The sequence below is a fragment of the Macaca fascicularis genome, chromosome 2 (assembly GCF_037993035.2).
Source record: "Macaca fascicularis isolate 582-1 chromosome 2, T2T-MFA8v1.1".
In the NCBI taxonomy this organism is placed as follows: Eukaryota; Metazoa; Chordata; class Mammalia; order Primates; family Cercopithecidae; genus Macaca; species Macaca fascicularis.
In genome coordinates, this window is record NC_088376.1 from 1,455,958 (window position 1) to 1,472,747 (window position 16,790).

Here is a 16,790-nt window from a genome sequence, read left to right on the forward strand (position 1 = left end):
CACATTTGTCAAAAACCATAGGAGAACAAACCCTAATAGAAACAGCAGACTAACGGTGCTGACGGCGCTAACGGTGTGCCCACGCAAGCTGCCCACTGTAACAAACACGCCGCTGAGGTGCAAGGTGCTGGCAGTCATGGAGGATGTGTACGTGGCAGAAACGGTGGGTATGTGGGAATTCTGTTTAATTTTGCTATAAGCCTAAAACTGCTCTTTTTAAAAAATTTATCTAAAAACGACAACTCAGTGTTTAAGTATTTTATTAAATCAGATAAGGAATCTCCACATTGTTGCACGTAACAGCTTTTATACAATGATAAGGACATATCATTTGTTTACAAAGAAAGTCTAAAATTTCAACAACATTCAAAGAGCTAACACAGTAAAGGTCATGCAAGTTCTAGAATAGCGAATCATGACAGAACTCACTAATTGTATCCTTTACCTCCAAAAGGCCCATCTCCTTAACGAGAAGACATCTGAAGACCAGGAGCTTGTCACTAGTCTGGTATTTCATTCAGGAATATTGAGCCTGTTACCACACACTGGCTTGATAGGAAGTAACTCAACCCTACTATAGAAGAGGGTTTTCTGAAGAGACTGACTGCTGCAAAATGTATGCCTTTTATTCATGTTGTGTTACACTATGAGTATGTCACACACTTTCATTTAAGTATGTAAGCGTAACACCCAAACCAGGAATCTCGGCTATGACCTTTTCACATAGCTACACTAAATGTCAGTCCAAGATAAAAGAGGAGATTAAAGATAAAACTGAAGATGAAAGAGACTGTGAGTAGTGAAACGATTCCAGTGAGGCTGTAAATCTAGGTGAGTTACACTAAGAACCTCAAGAGACCCCTATGAGCCTCTTCCTAGGAGGCAGTTTCAAACTGCCCTATGACAAACAGCTGATCACGTTTATAACGATGGTTCACTCATGTAGCTTCAAACTTATTCATACCTACATTTAATTTATAACCACGAATGGGTAGGCAGACGTGTCAAAGATCTTCTGGGGACTCTCCCTCCCCACACCCCCCAAACCTCCTATACAAAGTCCCCCTGCTTTAAGTCAAAAGGCCAATTCTGAATTAAAACTTGTCCGCACTAAGTTTATAGGAGGTAACATGCAAATAAGGTGATAAAGTTAAAATGACTTGTCAATAGCAAACATTACAAATGTATGCTACTATCCTGTTAAGTAGAGGACCTGGAGAAACCACAAAGATAACAAAAACCCACGTTAAATTTCAAATTTTGTAGTAATTTCATTTTACAGTGGTTGCATTTACCCACCAAATGCTTTATGACCACAAAATGTTTCTGCAACTAAAACTAAAAGATAGGGAATTATAGGAGTTGGGAATACATGTTAGATACTAACGATCTTCAAGCTTTGAAGATGTCATTGCATGAAGAAAATTATGGGAAACACTGTTCCCGATAATTACTTACACCCTTTAGTGTAACATATGGAGACCACTGTCTCCGATACAGACCCTGTGGTAGGTAAAAACTACCTTGTTCTTTATACATTATGGAAGACACTGCTCCCGATAATGTGTTAGGATTGTGACAAAGGTACTGGAAATTTTGCAAAATGGGAATTAGAGTTATACCTTGGATAAACTGAGCTATAAAATTGTGCAGGAGTACTTCCACAGCCTTTAAGTGACATTTATTTATAACTTGGTCACAATTCATTGCATTTAGGAAAACTAGCATTCTTATCTGGTCAGTGCTCACTTCTTAGCAACCCCTAATTAAATTTAATTCATCTCTAAATCTTAGCTTCAACTTTATTCAATTACATTTGGCTTACGGCTGTTTTCCAAAACCCCTAAGTGTTGACCATAAATGCAAAACTTCCAGTATCTGTTGAGTTTTATTAGCAGATGCTGCTTTTATTTAAAAAAACCGACAGTATAACTGTCATAATTATGGAAGGCACTGCTTCCGATAATTATATTCTATAAAAAAAAACATCATTTATAGTGAACTCTGTCACTGATAAATAAACAATAAATATCTCAGTGCCAAAAGGACAGAAAGCTCTCCCCTAAGATTAACACTTTGGCCAAAATTTGGCAGTGTATTATTCTTTGAAGTCTGACAAACAGAGTCTGCAACTAAACACCTGAAACTGGTTCTCTTTCAATGTGCTTTGGAAGAAACAAAAATAACAAAGAACTAAATGGAGGCTTATGGGGAAGGGACAGAGGAAAAGAAAATATGCTAAGTCTTTGGCTTCTGGTCCCCTCTTTTCATAAATGACATTGAGGTGAACATATTAAGGCCTTATTCCTGCAATCAACAGTTGAGCCTCATTTGATCCAGCAGAAGGACCTCCATTTCAGACCCCACTGGCAAGAAAACAAGCCCATCTCTTCGGAAAGTTAACTGTTTCTTTCAGGAATGAGGAAACCAGCTACGTTCCTTATGGAAAGGCTCAGATCTCATTTGGAGAAGGTCTGTCGACCTGGTGTCTCCTATCCGGCATCAAATGAAGTTGGAGGATCACTCGAAGTAAGCGACCCCTTACAGCCTTCAGCAGAGACCAGCCCTTAGAGTTCACAGCGATCGCTCACAAAACTGGTTTCTGACATTTTCATTACCACCACCAGGAAAGAGGCAGTTACCATTACACAGCACTTACGACTCTAGAGAGGGGAATATTCCATCAGGGACATTTTTTAAGTGGTTATTCGCTTTAACGTGAAGGACAGGTTGTCTACCCTGGATTAAAAGCTGCTGCCTAAAGACATCTAGTAGTACCAAGATGATGGGATGGAATTTTCACATCAGGTTTTGAAGCCCTACTGAAAACGTAGCACAATCAGCACGAGTCTAGAAACTAGACTATCCTGCTGTTCTGACGTAAGCTACGGGTATCACGTTTAAAACTCATTGTCAATGTCCCAAACGTCACCAGAAAGGGCATTTGCAGCTCCCTGAATAGTCCAAGTCGCGAGAGCCAGCTGGTTTCTGAACAGCGTTTCATTAAAAGCACTGTTATTCTGTCTACGCAGTTTCAAGCTCTCCAGTAAAGCGGACAGCGTGTGGGAGCCGGAGCCCCAGAAGACGTGCCGGAAAGGAGACTCTTTTGGAGACACATAGGGTGAGAGGAAGTAATACTCGACCTATAAAACAAAACGTCGGGCAATTTACACTGTCCTGTGACTTCTGTAGCAAAACAACTGTTCACTTCCAACATAAAGTTTCCCAAATTAGGAATGCTGATCGCTCTTTTATTTTTTTTTTGAGACAGAGTTTCTCTGTCGCCCAGGCTGGAGTGCAATAGCACAATCTCGGCTCACCGCCACCTCTACCTCCTGACTTCAAGCAATTCTCCTGCCTCAGCCTCCTGAGTAGCTGGGATTACAGGCGCCGCCACCACACCCGACTGATTTTTGTATTTTTAGTAGGGACGGGGTTTCTCCATGTTGGTCAGGCTGGTCTTAAACTCCGGACCTCAGGTGATCTGCTTGTCTTGGCCTCCCACAGTGCTGGGATGACAGGCGTGAGCCACTGAGTCCAGCAGCTGATCAGACTTTCTGTAGCAGAGTGAGGAAAACAGAATGCTGGGAACCAGGCTAATGCTAATCTTCTAAGGTTAAAATTCTAAAGGAGGCCGGGCACAGCGGCTCACGCCTGTAATACCAGCACTTGGGGAGGCAGAGGCCGGTGGATCACCTGAGGTTGGGAGTTCAAGACTGGCCTGGGGGCCGGGCGCGGTGGCTCAAGCCTGTAATCCCAGCACTTTGGGAGGCCGAGACGGGCGGATCACGAGGTCAGGAGATCGAGACCATCCTGGCGAACACGGTGAAACCCCGTCTCTACTAAAAACTACAAAAATCTAGCCGGGCGAGGTGGCGGGCGCCTGTAGTCCCAGCTACTCGGGAGGCTGAGGCACGAGAATGGCGTAAACCCGGGAGGCGGAGCTTGCAGTGAGCTGAGATCCGGCCACTGCACTCCAGCCTGGGCAACAGAGCAAGACTCCGTCTCAAAAAAAAAAAAAAAAAAAAAAGACTGGCCTGGCTAACATGGTGAAACTCCGTTTCCACTAAAAATACAAAAAATGAGCCGGGCGTAGTGGCAGGCACCTGTAATCCCAGCTACTCGGGAGGCTGAGGCAGGAGAATCACTTGAACCCAGGAGGCAGAGGGTGCAGTGAGCCGAGATTACGCCACTGCACTCCAGCTTGGACAACAACAGTGAAACTCCGTCTCAAAAATAAATAAATAAATAAAAAGTTTAAAGGAAACGGATTCATTTTATGAAGGAAAACTTTAAATGTGTTCAGATTCTTTTCCCCACTGGAGTATACCCGGAAGGTTTACAGCAAGTCTCTTCCAAGAAGACTAGGTTTGGCCAAGGTCTGAATTAGCAGAAATAGAAAATGACAGCTAAGCCATTAATGCTCCTTCTTCCCTTCTTAACGGAATTCTAGACTCCTAGAGTTTGTCCACTCTGCGGAAGTGGAAGATTTATCCACTAAAATTTTACACATACTTTAGTTCCTCCTTTCCCAAAAGTTCACTTACTCTCATGACACGATCATTGAGCTTCTTCATGACAAACTTGTCCCTTTTCTCAGCATTCCTGAAATCTGTTGTTAGCCTGGAAGTAGCACGGAAAAAGTCTCCACGAGCAGAATACAGCCACTGCAAGCTCAGGCCCATTTCCTGAAACAGACATTCTTCGCTATGAGTTTTGTTTCTAAGGACGCTCTTTTGCGTGCCTTTCTAATTTAACGTGTGTTAATAAGATTCTGATAAAAGGAACTCGCAGATAAGCTCAAGACTCCAAAAGCACCTTGCACAGGGTTCCAAGCTCTATAGACTGTGATATACACTCTATTTCAGCCCAGCATGTAAGAAAACCATTCTCATTAGGAATTTAAACATAATTATATAATCCTATGTACTATATTGTTTCCAGTTCAATTCTCCTTCTGGGGGAAAACTTCCCTATAGGGGAAAACATTGTGGTTCAATGTACTTCAGGATCGTTATCTCCATCTGGTAAGTTCCATTTTCAACAGTTACAATTAGTTTCAAGAAAGACATAAGGGGCCAGGCGCGGTGGCTCACACCTGTAATCCCAGCACTTTGGGAGGCTGAGGCGGGTGGATCACCTGAGGGAAGGAGTTTGAAACCAGCCTGTCCAACAGGGTAAAACCTCAGCTCTACTAAAAATACAAAAACTATCCGGGCATGGTGGCACACGCCTGTAATCCCAGCTACTTGGGGAGCTGAGGCAGAAGAATTGCTTGAACCCGGGAGGCGGAGGTTTCAGTGAGCCGGGATCATACCATTGCACTTCTGCCTGGGGGACGAGAGTGAGACTTTGTCTCTCAAAAAAAAAAAGAAAGAAAAAGAAAAGACAAACATAAAAAGATTTGGTTATGAGTGATTTACTTCAATTAAGAGATCTGTTAAAAAATCAACTCCTAGTACCATAAAACTATCTGGAAGCCACTTAATATTAATTTTATTAATTTATTTAGAGATGGGATTTTGCTATGTCGACCAGGCTGGGCTCCAGTAATTCTCCTGCCTCAGCAGAAGTAGCTGGGGCTACGGGCGTGCACCACCTCACCCTGCTTATCAGCTTCACTTAATGGAATATTTGAATTTTAGATGCACAGGATCAATACGAGACAGAATCCTCCTAGCTGTGCTGTCTTTCCATCCACGTCATGTCTGAAACGCACACAGCCCAACTCCTTGTGAGACCGTCATACTCTGTGGCGGGCTGCCTGGGAGACATGAGTGATAGAAAACCTGACATTGCTCTAGATTCCGAAATACTGCTGAGCTCTGTCCTATGTCTCTGATCCACAGCCTCCCAACTTCTGTCAAACAAGTTACAAATTCTATGTAAAATTGTGCCTCCGTTCACTTTAAAATGTACTTTGGCTACAATCATCCTTCCACCCACCAGGAACACATAGGAACACATCACACTTCAAACTACTTGACATTCAGCAGTAAAAACATACTTGGAATCAGTGCTCACCTTTACATCTGCTCTGTACTGGTTCAGATCCCTCAAAAACAAAAGCAGCTGGCTGTTGTACCTCTCATAGTCCAGGTTCAATTCAGTATCATGGGTCAGTTTAATCACGAACTGACCAGCTACTTCTGCCGCTGCTCGTGCCACTTTGTTCAGCTCAGGAATCCTCTCCACCAGTTCCTTATAGGTGTCCATGGTGGTGCCCAAGTAAGGATAATCTGTGTCCTGCAAGAAAAAGCGAGGCTATGGCACTCACGTGAGGTCTACCAGCAAAAGCCTCACATTCTGGCTTCCCCATCGAGGTAAGTTACAACAGCTCCCCGCTGCTTCTAACACATTCCCACCCCAGTGTGATCTCGTTATCTGCTGCTTTAAGTACATTCTTGCTACTTCTCTGAATCTAACCCACTCCTAGAGTGATGACTTTCTTCCAGATTCTACAGAATCCCTGTCCTATCGTATCATATGCCTCGAATAGATTTCTAGCCAAATTCTTACGGCTGTACGTTTTTCATTCTGGGAAGTTTGGGCCTTTATCATGGAAAAAGAGAACACACATGAAATGTACCTTGAGACGAGGTCTCACTCTGTCACCCAGGCTAGCGTGTGCTCATGCACTCCTGGCTCTCTGCAGGCTTGAGCTCCTGGCTCAAGGGACACCCCCTGCCTCAGCCTCCCAAGAAGCTGGGACTACAGATGCCACTGGGCAGCTTAATTAAAAAAATGTTTGTAGAGATATAGACTAGGCATGTTACCCAGGCTGGTCTCACTCCTGGCCACCTCAGCCACCCAATGTGCTGGAATTATAGGTGTGAGCTATTGCACCCAGCCTGATGAAAATACTGTTCAGCTGGACTGTCCAATAGGCAGGCCACTGCTCAATCACTCAAGAAAATCAGCCTCGTTTTTTTGTTGTTGTTAGACAGAGTCCTGCTGTGTCGCCCAGGCTGGAGTGCAATGGCGCGATCTCGGCTCACTGCAACCTCTGCCGCCTGGGTTCAAGCGATTCTTCCACCTCAGCCTCCTGAGTAGCTGGGATCACAGGCATGAGCCACCACACCCAGCTAATTTTTTTGTATTTTTAGTAGAGATGGGGTTTCACCACGTTGGCCAGGCTGGTCTTCAACTCCTGACCTCAAATGATCCACCCACCTTGGCCTCCCAAATGCTGGGATTACAGGTGTGACCCACCACACTCATTATTAAAACTCATACTTAAAGAAGTTTTAGCAATAAACTCAAATGCTAATTAAGCTAATATTAAAACTGATAATGAAGGAACATGCAATAATTACATGTGTATAACTTTTTTTTTGAGACAGGGTCTCACTCTGTCGCCCAAGCTGGAGTGCAGTGGCTCCATCTCAGCTCACTGCAACCTCCACCTCCCAGGTTCAAGCCATTCTCCTGCCTCAGCCTCCTGAGTAGTGGGCTTACAGGTGCCCGCCACCACATCTGACTAATTTTTTGTATTTTTAGCAGAGACGGGGTTTCAACATTTTGGTCAGGCTAGTCTCAAACTCCTGACCTCGTGATCTGCCTGCCTTGGCCTCCCAAAGTGCTGGGATTAAGGGAGGAGACCACCCCTCATATTGTCTTATGCCCAATTTCTGCCTTCAAAGAAAGAAGTAGAAACTAAAAGGCAGAGGCAGACAGCCCAGCGCCGCACCCTGGGCATAGTTAAAGATCGACCCCTGACCTACGGGTAATGTTATCTATAGATTCCAGACATTGTATGGAAAAGCATTGTGAAAACCCCCGTCCTGTTCTGTTCAAATTACCAGTACATACAGCCCCCAGTCACGTTCCCACTGCCTGATCAACCATGACCCTCTCACGCCGACCCCCTTAGAGTTGTGAGCCCTTAAAAGGGACAGAATTGCTCACTCAGGGAGCTCGGTTTTTAGAGACGTGAGTCTTGCCAAAGCTTCCAGCCCAATAAAGTTCTTCCTTCTTTAACTCGGTGTCTGGGGGGTTTTGTCTGCGGCTGGTCCTGCTACAGGATTACAGACGTGAGCTACCACGTCCAGCACTTGTGTATAACTTCTTAAAACATTTTAAGGCCGGGCGCGGTGGCTCAAGCCTGTAATCCCAGCACTTTGGGAGGCCGAGATGGGCGGATCGCAAGGTCAGGAGATCGAGACCATCCTGGCTAACCTGGTGAAACCCCGTCTCTACTAAAAAAAAATACAAAACACTAGCCGGGCGAGGTGGCGGGCGCCTGTAGTCCCAGCTACTTGGGAGGCTGAGGCAGGAGAATGGCGTGAACCCGGGAGGCGGAGCTTGCAGTGAGCTGAGATCCGGCCACTGCACTCCAGCCTGGGCGACAGAGCAAGACTCCGTCTCAAAAAAAAAAAAAAAACAAAAAACATTTTAAGCACTCCAGTAAACTTGGTCTCAAAGTTGACACAAGAAGATCCATGGCCAGGTGTAGTAAGTAGCTCTTGCCTGTAATCCGAACGGTTTGGAGGCTGAAGGGGGAAGACGGCTTGAGACTGCAGTGAGCCATGATTGGGCCACTGTACCCCAGCCTTGGTGACACAGCAAGACATCATTGTCAAAAAACAAACAAAAAAACCCCAACAACTAAGATACGTGCAAAAGCAAAATGGAGTCACTAGTGTTAACAAAAATGCAACCCTGAAGAGAAGGGTCTCACCCTTCTATGTCTGATAACAAGGACTAAGGGTTTTTGTTTTCCTTTTTACGAAAATACAACCTTACACAGAGGCCACTGACACCTTGCACCAAAAAAATTCTCTTGTGAGAAAATCTGCCGAGCAACTGCCTGTAAACCTTGACTGATCTTGGTAGTCAAGAATAATTACCTCAAAATAATTATGTAATCCTTGTCATTTGTCCTTTAAAAACTTGCTTTCCTTTACCTCTCTGAATAAAGCACATTCCCATGTACTTTCCCATTCCCAAATAAAGATCATTTCTTTTAGAGAGCCTCTCTCCATTTGTCATTTAAATGAACTGATGGAATGCTTTTGGTTTTGGGTTCCTCAGACTTACCTCACAAAAACAGAAAGAAACTGCTGGGATTCCAGAATACGCAAGGAAAGGGAAAGCAGCATTGTCTAAAGTGAGTTTCTCACTGCAAGAAGAAAGGATGTGTCTTTAGAAAGTTTTCTAAAGAAGACTGTTCTATCATGCTAGTCCTCACATCCGAAATAAATTCTTTAGTTGAGTATCTTTAGGTGTAAGTAAGCTCAATGCAAGGACAGATTTGGATTCTACTTGACACAGGAGGCAGAATCTCTGCTTTTCTATTAGTTTGTTCATTCACTTTTCTCAACTTACACTTTGCTGGCCCAGTTGCTGTCCTGATATAGAGATCGCCCAGTAACCGGATGTTTCACCTGTAAGATAAGAAATTATCATTAAAACTAACCTTTTGGAACTTATTTATTCAGGCTAGTCACTAACATGTTACTCTATAAAAATTTATAAATAGAAAACTTGTATTATATCTTCTTGAAAAGAAATTATTTATGACAGTTAAAACAGTCTCAATTTTAAGTTATTACTAACTAGGCTCATGTTTTCAGTTCCTTTAGTTATGGTTAGGAAAAAATGTTTCCTTCTTAATTAACATTTTAAAAGTGGGCCTAGGCCAGGTGGGGTAGTTCACACCTGCAATCCCAACACTTTGGGAGGCCAAGGTGGGAGACCTCTTGAGCCCAGAAGTTTGAGACCAGCCTGGGCAACAGAGCAAGACCCTGTCTCTTAAAAAAAAAAAAAAAAAAAGCCGGGCACAGTGGCTCATGCCTGTAATCCCAGCACTTTGGGAGGCCGAGTGGGATGATCACATGGTCAAGAGATCGAGACCATCCTGGCCAACATGGTGAAACCCCGTCTCCACTAAAAATACAAACATTAGCCAGGTGTGGTGGTGCATGCCTGTAATTCCAGCTACTCGGGAGGCTGTGGCAGGACAATCACTTGAACCCAGGAGGCGGAGGCTGCGGTGAGCCAGGATTGCTCCACTACACCCCAGCCTGGGCAACAGAGGGAGACTCCGTCTCAAAAAAAAAAAAAAAAAAAGCACCCAAAAAACCACGGTGGCATACCCACAATTGTAAAAGCCCTCTTTAGGCTCCATAATATGCCTATCTTGTTTCTGGTTTCTTCCTTCTAGTGCATCTTATGCCACCAACCTAACTGGTAAATTCATTATTGCCTTGCTTGAGATCCTATAATCCCTAGTATCCCTTGGGATCAAAGCCAATATCTGCTGTCTGACCTGTATCTAACTTTACTCACTCCAATACACAGCCTCTAATCCCATTAAGCAAATGTTTTCTTTCATATGCTGCTCCCTCACTCAAAACTATGGTAATTCTTTATTCAATGAATATTTCATACGGCTTTCTCAAAGTATAGTTCAAGTTGATTTCAGCCTTCCTTAGCATTGTGACTCTACAGACAATCCCCTGTGGGCACCTGCACTACAGCTCAGGCCTCATGGCATTTTGTTATATATTCCTAAAGAGACGACATATTTTTTGAGATTGCAGCCCTTCATATACCTCCTCATCTCATATGGTTCAACAGGCAAGTATCTCTTTAATGATGCTGCTATAGAATTTATTCTCAATTCCTAGTTTTTGTTACTGACTATGGTTTTACATATCAGTGTTTTTTATCTCAGGTCGATTCAACAAAAAATTAAGTCATCCATTTTTGTAATGAGGTATATACTCACATCTTGCATTGTTTTCTCAATCAGCGTATACAACAACGGGCTGGCAGAAACCTTGAAGTTGCTGGTACCTGAAAAGAAATTATTTTATCATTGCCCCTTCTCCACTCCAGTAATTTTCACACTGCTACTTCTACAAGTACTTGACAAGACAGTAATCTACATCAGTGGCCCTACGCAACAGCTATCCTATTCATCAAGTAGACAAAAGTAATTTTGGTATCAAGTTCTTTAGCAACTATGATAACTTGACTCAAGTGAGGCTCTTACTACTCCTTGAGTTTGCATACTTTAATCCTAGTGATCTTTTTAAAAATATCAGCAGTTTTAGGTTCAGCAGCAAAATTAAGATAAAAGTACCTAGAGGTCCCATAAATCCACTGCCCCGACACATGTGCAGCCTCCCCCATTAGCAATTTCACATTTAACTTTCTGGTTCACCCAGGTTAGAGCTACAACATGCTTGCTATACTCAGCACATTCTGCTGCAAACACACAACAGGGAAATAACTAACCTAGAGGCTTAATTGTAACTCTTTCCTTTTTCCCCCCATGTAGACATTTCACTATTCTCAGTTCATCAGCTACATCTGCACTTTCTTTACCCCATTCCTGTTGAATGTAATCTGCACTTTAAATAACACTCAAACTCTGTCAATTTTCTGCTGCCAGTGAACATTCAAACTCTTCTAGAAGTATGATTATCCAATATTTCTATCAGTGATGCCACAACATAACAGGATGTGAATTACTCTCTAAGTACCATTCTATATGGCATAGTTTAGTTTCTTCTCACCTCAAAACAGTCCAGACTTATGGTCCTAAAACTTTAGTGCATCAGAATTACCTGGCATGCTTGTTAAAGTTTTTTGTTTATTTGTTTGGGTTTCTTTGCTTCAGGATACTTTGTCCTTAAGAAAATAGTAAGTTTTTATTCCCCAAAGGTTGCCCAAAAAAAAAGCCCAGTTTTTTTGTTTGTTTCTTTGAGATGGAGTATCGCTCTGTCACCCAGGCTGGAGTGCAAAGGCACCATCTCGGCTCACTGCAACCTCTGCCTCCCGGGTTTAAGTGATTCCCCTGCCTCAGTCTCCTGAGTAGCAGGGATTACAGGTGCCCACCACCACGCCCAGCTAATTTTTGTATTTTTAGTAGAGATGGGGTTTCACCATGTTGGCCAGGCTGGTCTCGAACTCCTGACCTCAGGTGATCCACCTGCCTTGGCCTCCCCAAGTGCTGGGATTACAGGCGTGCGCCACCATGCCCAGCCAAAAAAGCCCAGTTTTTAGACCAACACTCCCATTTCTGACTCAAAGGTCTGGGGTGGACCTGAAAGTTTGCATTGTAACAGTTCCTGATGCTGCTGATCTGGGGGCCACATTGAGAACCACGCACTGGGCCGGGCGCGGTGGCTCAAGCCTGTAATCCCAGCACTTTGGGAGGCCGAGACGGGCGGATCACAAGGTCAGCAGATCGAGACCATCCTGGCTAACATGGTGAAACCCCGTCTCTACTAAAAATATAAAAAAAACTAGCCGGGCGAGGTGGCGGGCGCCTGTAGTCCCAGCTACTCGAGAGGCTGAGGCAGGAGAATGGCGCAAACCCGGGAGGCGGAGCTTGCAGTGAGCTGAGATCCGGCCACTGCACTCCAGCCTGGGCGACACAGCGAGACTCCGTCTCAAAAAAAAAAAAAAAAAGAGAACCACGCACTGCTCTAGACAAGGCAATATGTGTTCATTGTGTAACTTGACCGACTATTTAAAGGAAGGTTAAGATACAGGCTGAGGGCAACGGCTCACGCATGTAACCGCAGCATTTTGGGCAGCCGAAGTAGAATGCCTGAACTCAGGAGTTTGAGACCAGCCTGTGCAACATGGCAAAACCCCATCTCTATAAAAAAAAATTAGCCAGGTGGCTGAAGTGGGAGGATCACCTGAGCCCAGGAGGTCAAGGCTGCAGTAAGCCAAGATTGCGCCACTGCACTCTAGCCTGAGCAATCGAGTGAGACCCTGTCTCAAAAAAAAGCTTCCTTCCACTTCAAAGTAGTTTACCCGGCCAGGCATGGTGGCTCACGTCTGTAATCCCAGGCCAAGGCAGGCGAATTGCCTGAGGTCAGGAGTTCGAGACCATACTGACCAACATAGTGAAGCATAGTCAATTTTTTGTACTAAAAATACAAAAAATTAGCTGGGCGTGGTAGTGAGCACCTGTAATCCCAGCTACTTGGGAGGCTGAGGCAGGAGAATCACTTGAACCTGGGAGGCGGGGCTTGCAGTGGGCCAAGATTGTGCCATTGCACTCCAGCCTGGGCGACAAGAATGAAACTCCATCTCAAAAAAAAAAAAAAAGTAATTTACCTGAATTCATAAACAGCTAAACAAAGGGATACTTACCAAGCACCGCTTTATCCAGATTAATGTAAGTGAAAGCCTTTAAATGCAAGGATGAAAGGTATCCCTAGAAGAGAAAACACTAATAAGTACAAATCTGTTCATTTATCACATACAGTAGCAATAGGGATTCATTTTCAATTCTGGACTCTATTGAGACTAAGCGCAAAGGCAAAAATGGTAAAATCAAACCTAAAAGAACATCATTTCTGGAGGACAGCCTGAACCCACAAGCTCAGGTGCCCAATATGGGAATAGATGATGATAAAGAATACCTCTAGCCATTCAGTGGCACCAACCGATCCAAAGTCTCCAGCACTCCAACTGGCAAAGATAATGCTTCTGCTGGGCTGAAACCCATCTGAAAGAGAAGAAAGTTAGCTTTATCTTGGGAACGGTTATACACGGGCAAGGATGGAAGGTATCCTACTTCAGATGAATCAGAAAGTCTAACTCCAAGATAGCAGATTCCAAAATCTTCTTTTCTGAGCCAAAAAAGAAAAAAAAAATACTAACAAAATCTTTGAGACTCCAGGTGAAAGAATAAAAGAATAGGAATAATTTTTTTTTAAGCAACCTACAAAAAGCAATATAGGAGATCTGCAAATAAGATTTCGAGTACATAGCAGGGGCCAGTAGTCGCCCTTTTACAATTTCATTCTTTCAGTTCCTTAACTTCTGGACCCAGAAATCACTGAAAACAGTGTAAGCATGATGATGCACATCTTGAGAATAATTTGCATAGAAGTAAATCAAAACATTGGATTTTTAAAAAATAACTCTAAAATAAAATAAAAATTCACAAATTTAAGTTATAAGAAGAGTTTGCAGAGAAACTACACTTGTGACAGCGCCTTTTGGGGATACATATATCACTGCCCTCCATCCCACCCACTTCCCTCAGTATTTTTTTTTCTCCATTAATGTACTCTGTATTAAATAAAGATAAGCATTGCAATTTGCCTTGTGACCCAAAGATTCAAGAATATGATGATTTTGAATGTGTGGGTGGGTAGGAGTGTGAAAGAGTGGCAAGCAGGACAGAAAGGCTCAAAAATAAAACAGGCGGGGCACGGTGGCTCACTCGTAGCAGTTTGGGAGGCTGAGGCGGGTGAATCACTTGAGGTCAGGAGACCAGCCTGGCCAACATGGTGAAGCCCCGTCTCTACTAAAAATACAAAAATTAGCCAGGCGTGGTGGTGGGCGCCTGTAATCCCAGCTACTCAGGAGGCTGAGGCAGGAGAATGGCTTAAAGTCAGGAGGAGGAGGTTGCAGTGAGCTGAGATCATGCCACTGCACTCCAGCCTGGGCAACAGAGTTAAACTCTGTCTCAAAAAATAAATGAATAAACATAAAATTTCAATAGCTGTTAGGCCTCAGTACATGAGTATAGAGGTATGCTACTGCTTTCAAATAGATTACTTAGGGACTATGGTCCGCCTTATCATGCTGGATACATCAAACTAAGCACTAGGGCTCAATAACCCACTGTCTCAAAGAAACTGGTGATTTTTAGCACAGCTAAGACATTTTATGGAAAGCTGTTTCAAAGAAAAAGGTAGCTACAACAAAAGACAATCTGCCTTGTATTTAAGAACTAGAGTCTGGCATGAGGGAACCACAGGAATGCAGGCAAAGCGAGCAAAGCACAGTACAACATCTAGAACCATCTGTAGTGCACCAATATTCAAAGGAACCAAAATTTGTACTCTACCTTTTAAGACCATATCTGAGAACATCTGGGCAAGTTTCAACAGGAGAGCTGTCCCCACACTGGATTTTGCAGCTCCGGGGCCCCACGCATCTCTCTGGGCCCCAACCACAACATAGTGATCTTTAAAAACAAAAGAGGAAGAATTTAAATAAGCTTCTAAACTTTTCTACAATTAGCACATCAGTAAAAAGGTAAAAGTGCAGTATATGTATTAAGAATAAAAGCACCTTACTTCAAATCTGACTAAAAACTCTGGGAATTAAAAATTCACATGAGAATATTAATTTTACTTTACTAGTAGAGCTACTTTTTTCCTACACTACTAATTAAATTTACTGACTACTTAAGTGAAAGAAAAAAAGAACAGGAATAATTTTTTTTAAGTAACCTACAAAGAGCAGCAATATGGGAGATCTGCAAATAAGATTTTGAGTATGTAGCGGGGCCAGCAGTCATTTTCTTATTTCTTAGTAGGTTTGGCTATTTGATTGCATTTAAACTCAACTCCAGGGACTGGCAAACTACAGCCTGCATACCCATTCATTACGTACAGTCTATGCCTATTTTCTTGCTTCTACAGAGTTGAACAGCTAAAACAGAGACTGTATAGCCTGCAAAAGGTTTATTATCTGCCCCCTTAAGAAATTTGCTTATCACTGGTCTAGTCAATAACTTAGAATAGATTTTCTAGTCACAATGGTCAATTTTTAACAAGAATTTCCTAGGGCCTTATTACCTCCCAGTAAAACTGACACATAGGCCGGGCACAGTGGCTCACACCTGTAATCCCAGCACTTTGGGAGGCCGAGGCAGGCAGATCACGTGAGGTCAGGAGCTGACCTCATAGAGCCTGACCAACATGGAGAAACCCTGTCTACTAAAAACACAAAATTAGCCAGGCATGGTGGTACACGCCTGTAATCCCAGCTACTGGGGAGGCTGAGGCAGGAGAATCACTTGAACCTGGGAGGTGGAGGTTGCAGTGAGCCGAGATCGCACCACCGCACTCCAGCCTGGGCAACAAGAGTGAAACTCCTTCTCAAAAAAACAAAAACAAAAACAAAAAAATCTGACACATAAACAATTCACTTTAGGACAGATAAGATTAAGCACTTCATAAAACCAAGCCAAGCCAGCATCGTACACTCCCTCCTTCCCTAGCCACATCCTTAAGAACAGCAAAGAAAACAACAACAACAACAACAACAACAACAACAAAACCAAGAGGGGTGGGGGCGGTCTTTACCTGGTTCTACGAAGCCTTTAATAACTCCAAAGATGTTAAGAATTTTTGTCTCTTTCAGCACATTGCTCACCGTGAGCTTCACACTCTTGTTTTCCGAGGTTACCATCTTACACGTAGAGTCTGTTTTCCAGTCAGAGGGACAGTCTCCCTCCATATTTCTAGAACCAGAAAGTTCTGAGTTATTGTTCCTTGCCCAAAGTTTACTTTTGTCTAGTGAGGCTCTAGATTAAGAGGACATATAAACAAAACTTACTCTCGGGCAGGCGCAGTGCCTCACCCCTTTAATCCCAGCACTTTGGGAGGCCGAGGCAGGTGGATCACAAGGTCAGGAGTTCAAGACCAGCCTGACCAACATGGTGAAACCCCGTTACTACTAAAAATACAAAAATTAACTGGGCATGGTGGCGGGTGCCTGTAATCCCAGCTACTCAGGAGGCTGAGGCAGGAGAATCGCTTGAACCTGGGAGGCAGAGGCTGCAGTGAGCCGAGATCACACCATTGCACCCTACCCTGGGCAACAGAGCAAAATTCCTGTCTCAAAAACAAAAACAAAAACAAACTTACTCTGTAGTGGTGAACCATTTGTGTCTTACTTTGATCTGTAGGCAGCCAACTGAAAACCATGAATTCCTAGTTTAAGCAATATTTTACAAAACTTCCAACTGTCCTCATCTGATATATGCCTTTCCGCCAGATATAGTTATGTAGTTTATA

General features: G+C 43.5%; 1 protein-coding gene across 2 annotated transcripts in view; it reads right to left on the reverse strand.

Annotated features, from left to right (window-relative positions):
- Positions 1–243: 243 nt before the first annotated feature.
- The window catches only part of TFRC (transferrin receptor), a 33,415-nt gene continuing 16,868 nt past the window's right edge, over positions 244–16,790 (reverse strand). For both annotated transcript variants that reach the window (XM_065539624.1, XM_045387277.2), the window contains exons 10-19: positions 16,077–16,234; positions 14,831–14,950; positions 13,392–13,477; positions 13,120–13,183; positions 10,733–10,800; positions 9,328–9,386; positions 9,040–9,121; positions 6,025–6,246; positions 4,548–4,688; positions 244–3,143 (exon numbers count right to left, since the gene is read on the reverse strand). In XM_065539624.1, the coding sequence (XP_065395696.1) occupies positions 2,901–3,143; positions 4,548–4,688; positions 6,025–6,246; positions 9,040–9,121; positions 9,328–9,386; positions 10,733–10,800; positions 13,120–13,183; positions 13,392–13,477; positions 14,831–14,950; positions 16,077–16,234 (1,243 nt within the window). In that variant the 3' untranslated portion in view covers positions 244–2,900. The remainder of the gene's footprint in view (positions 3,144–4,547; positions 4,689–6,024; positions 6,247–9,039; positions 9,122–9,327; positions 9,387–10,732; positions 10,801–13,119; positions 13,184–13,391; positions 13,478–14,830; positions 14,951–16,076; positions 16,235–16,790) is intronic.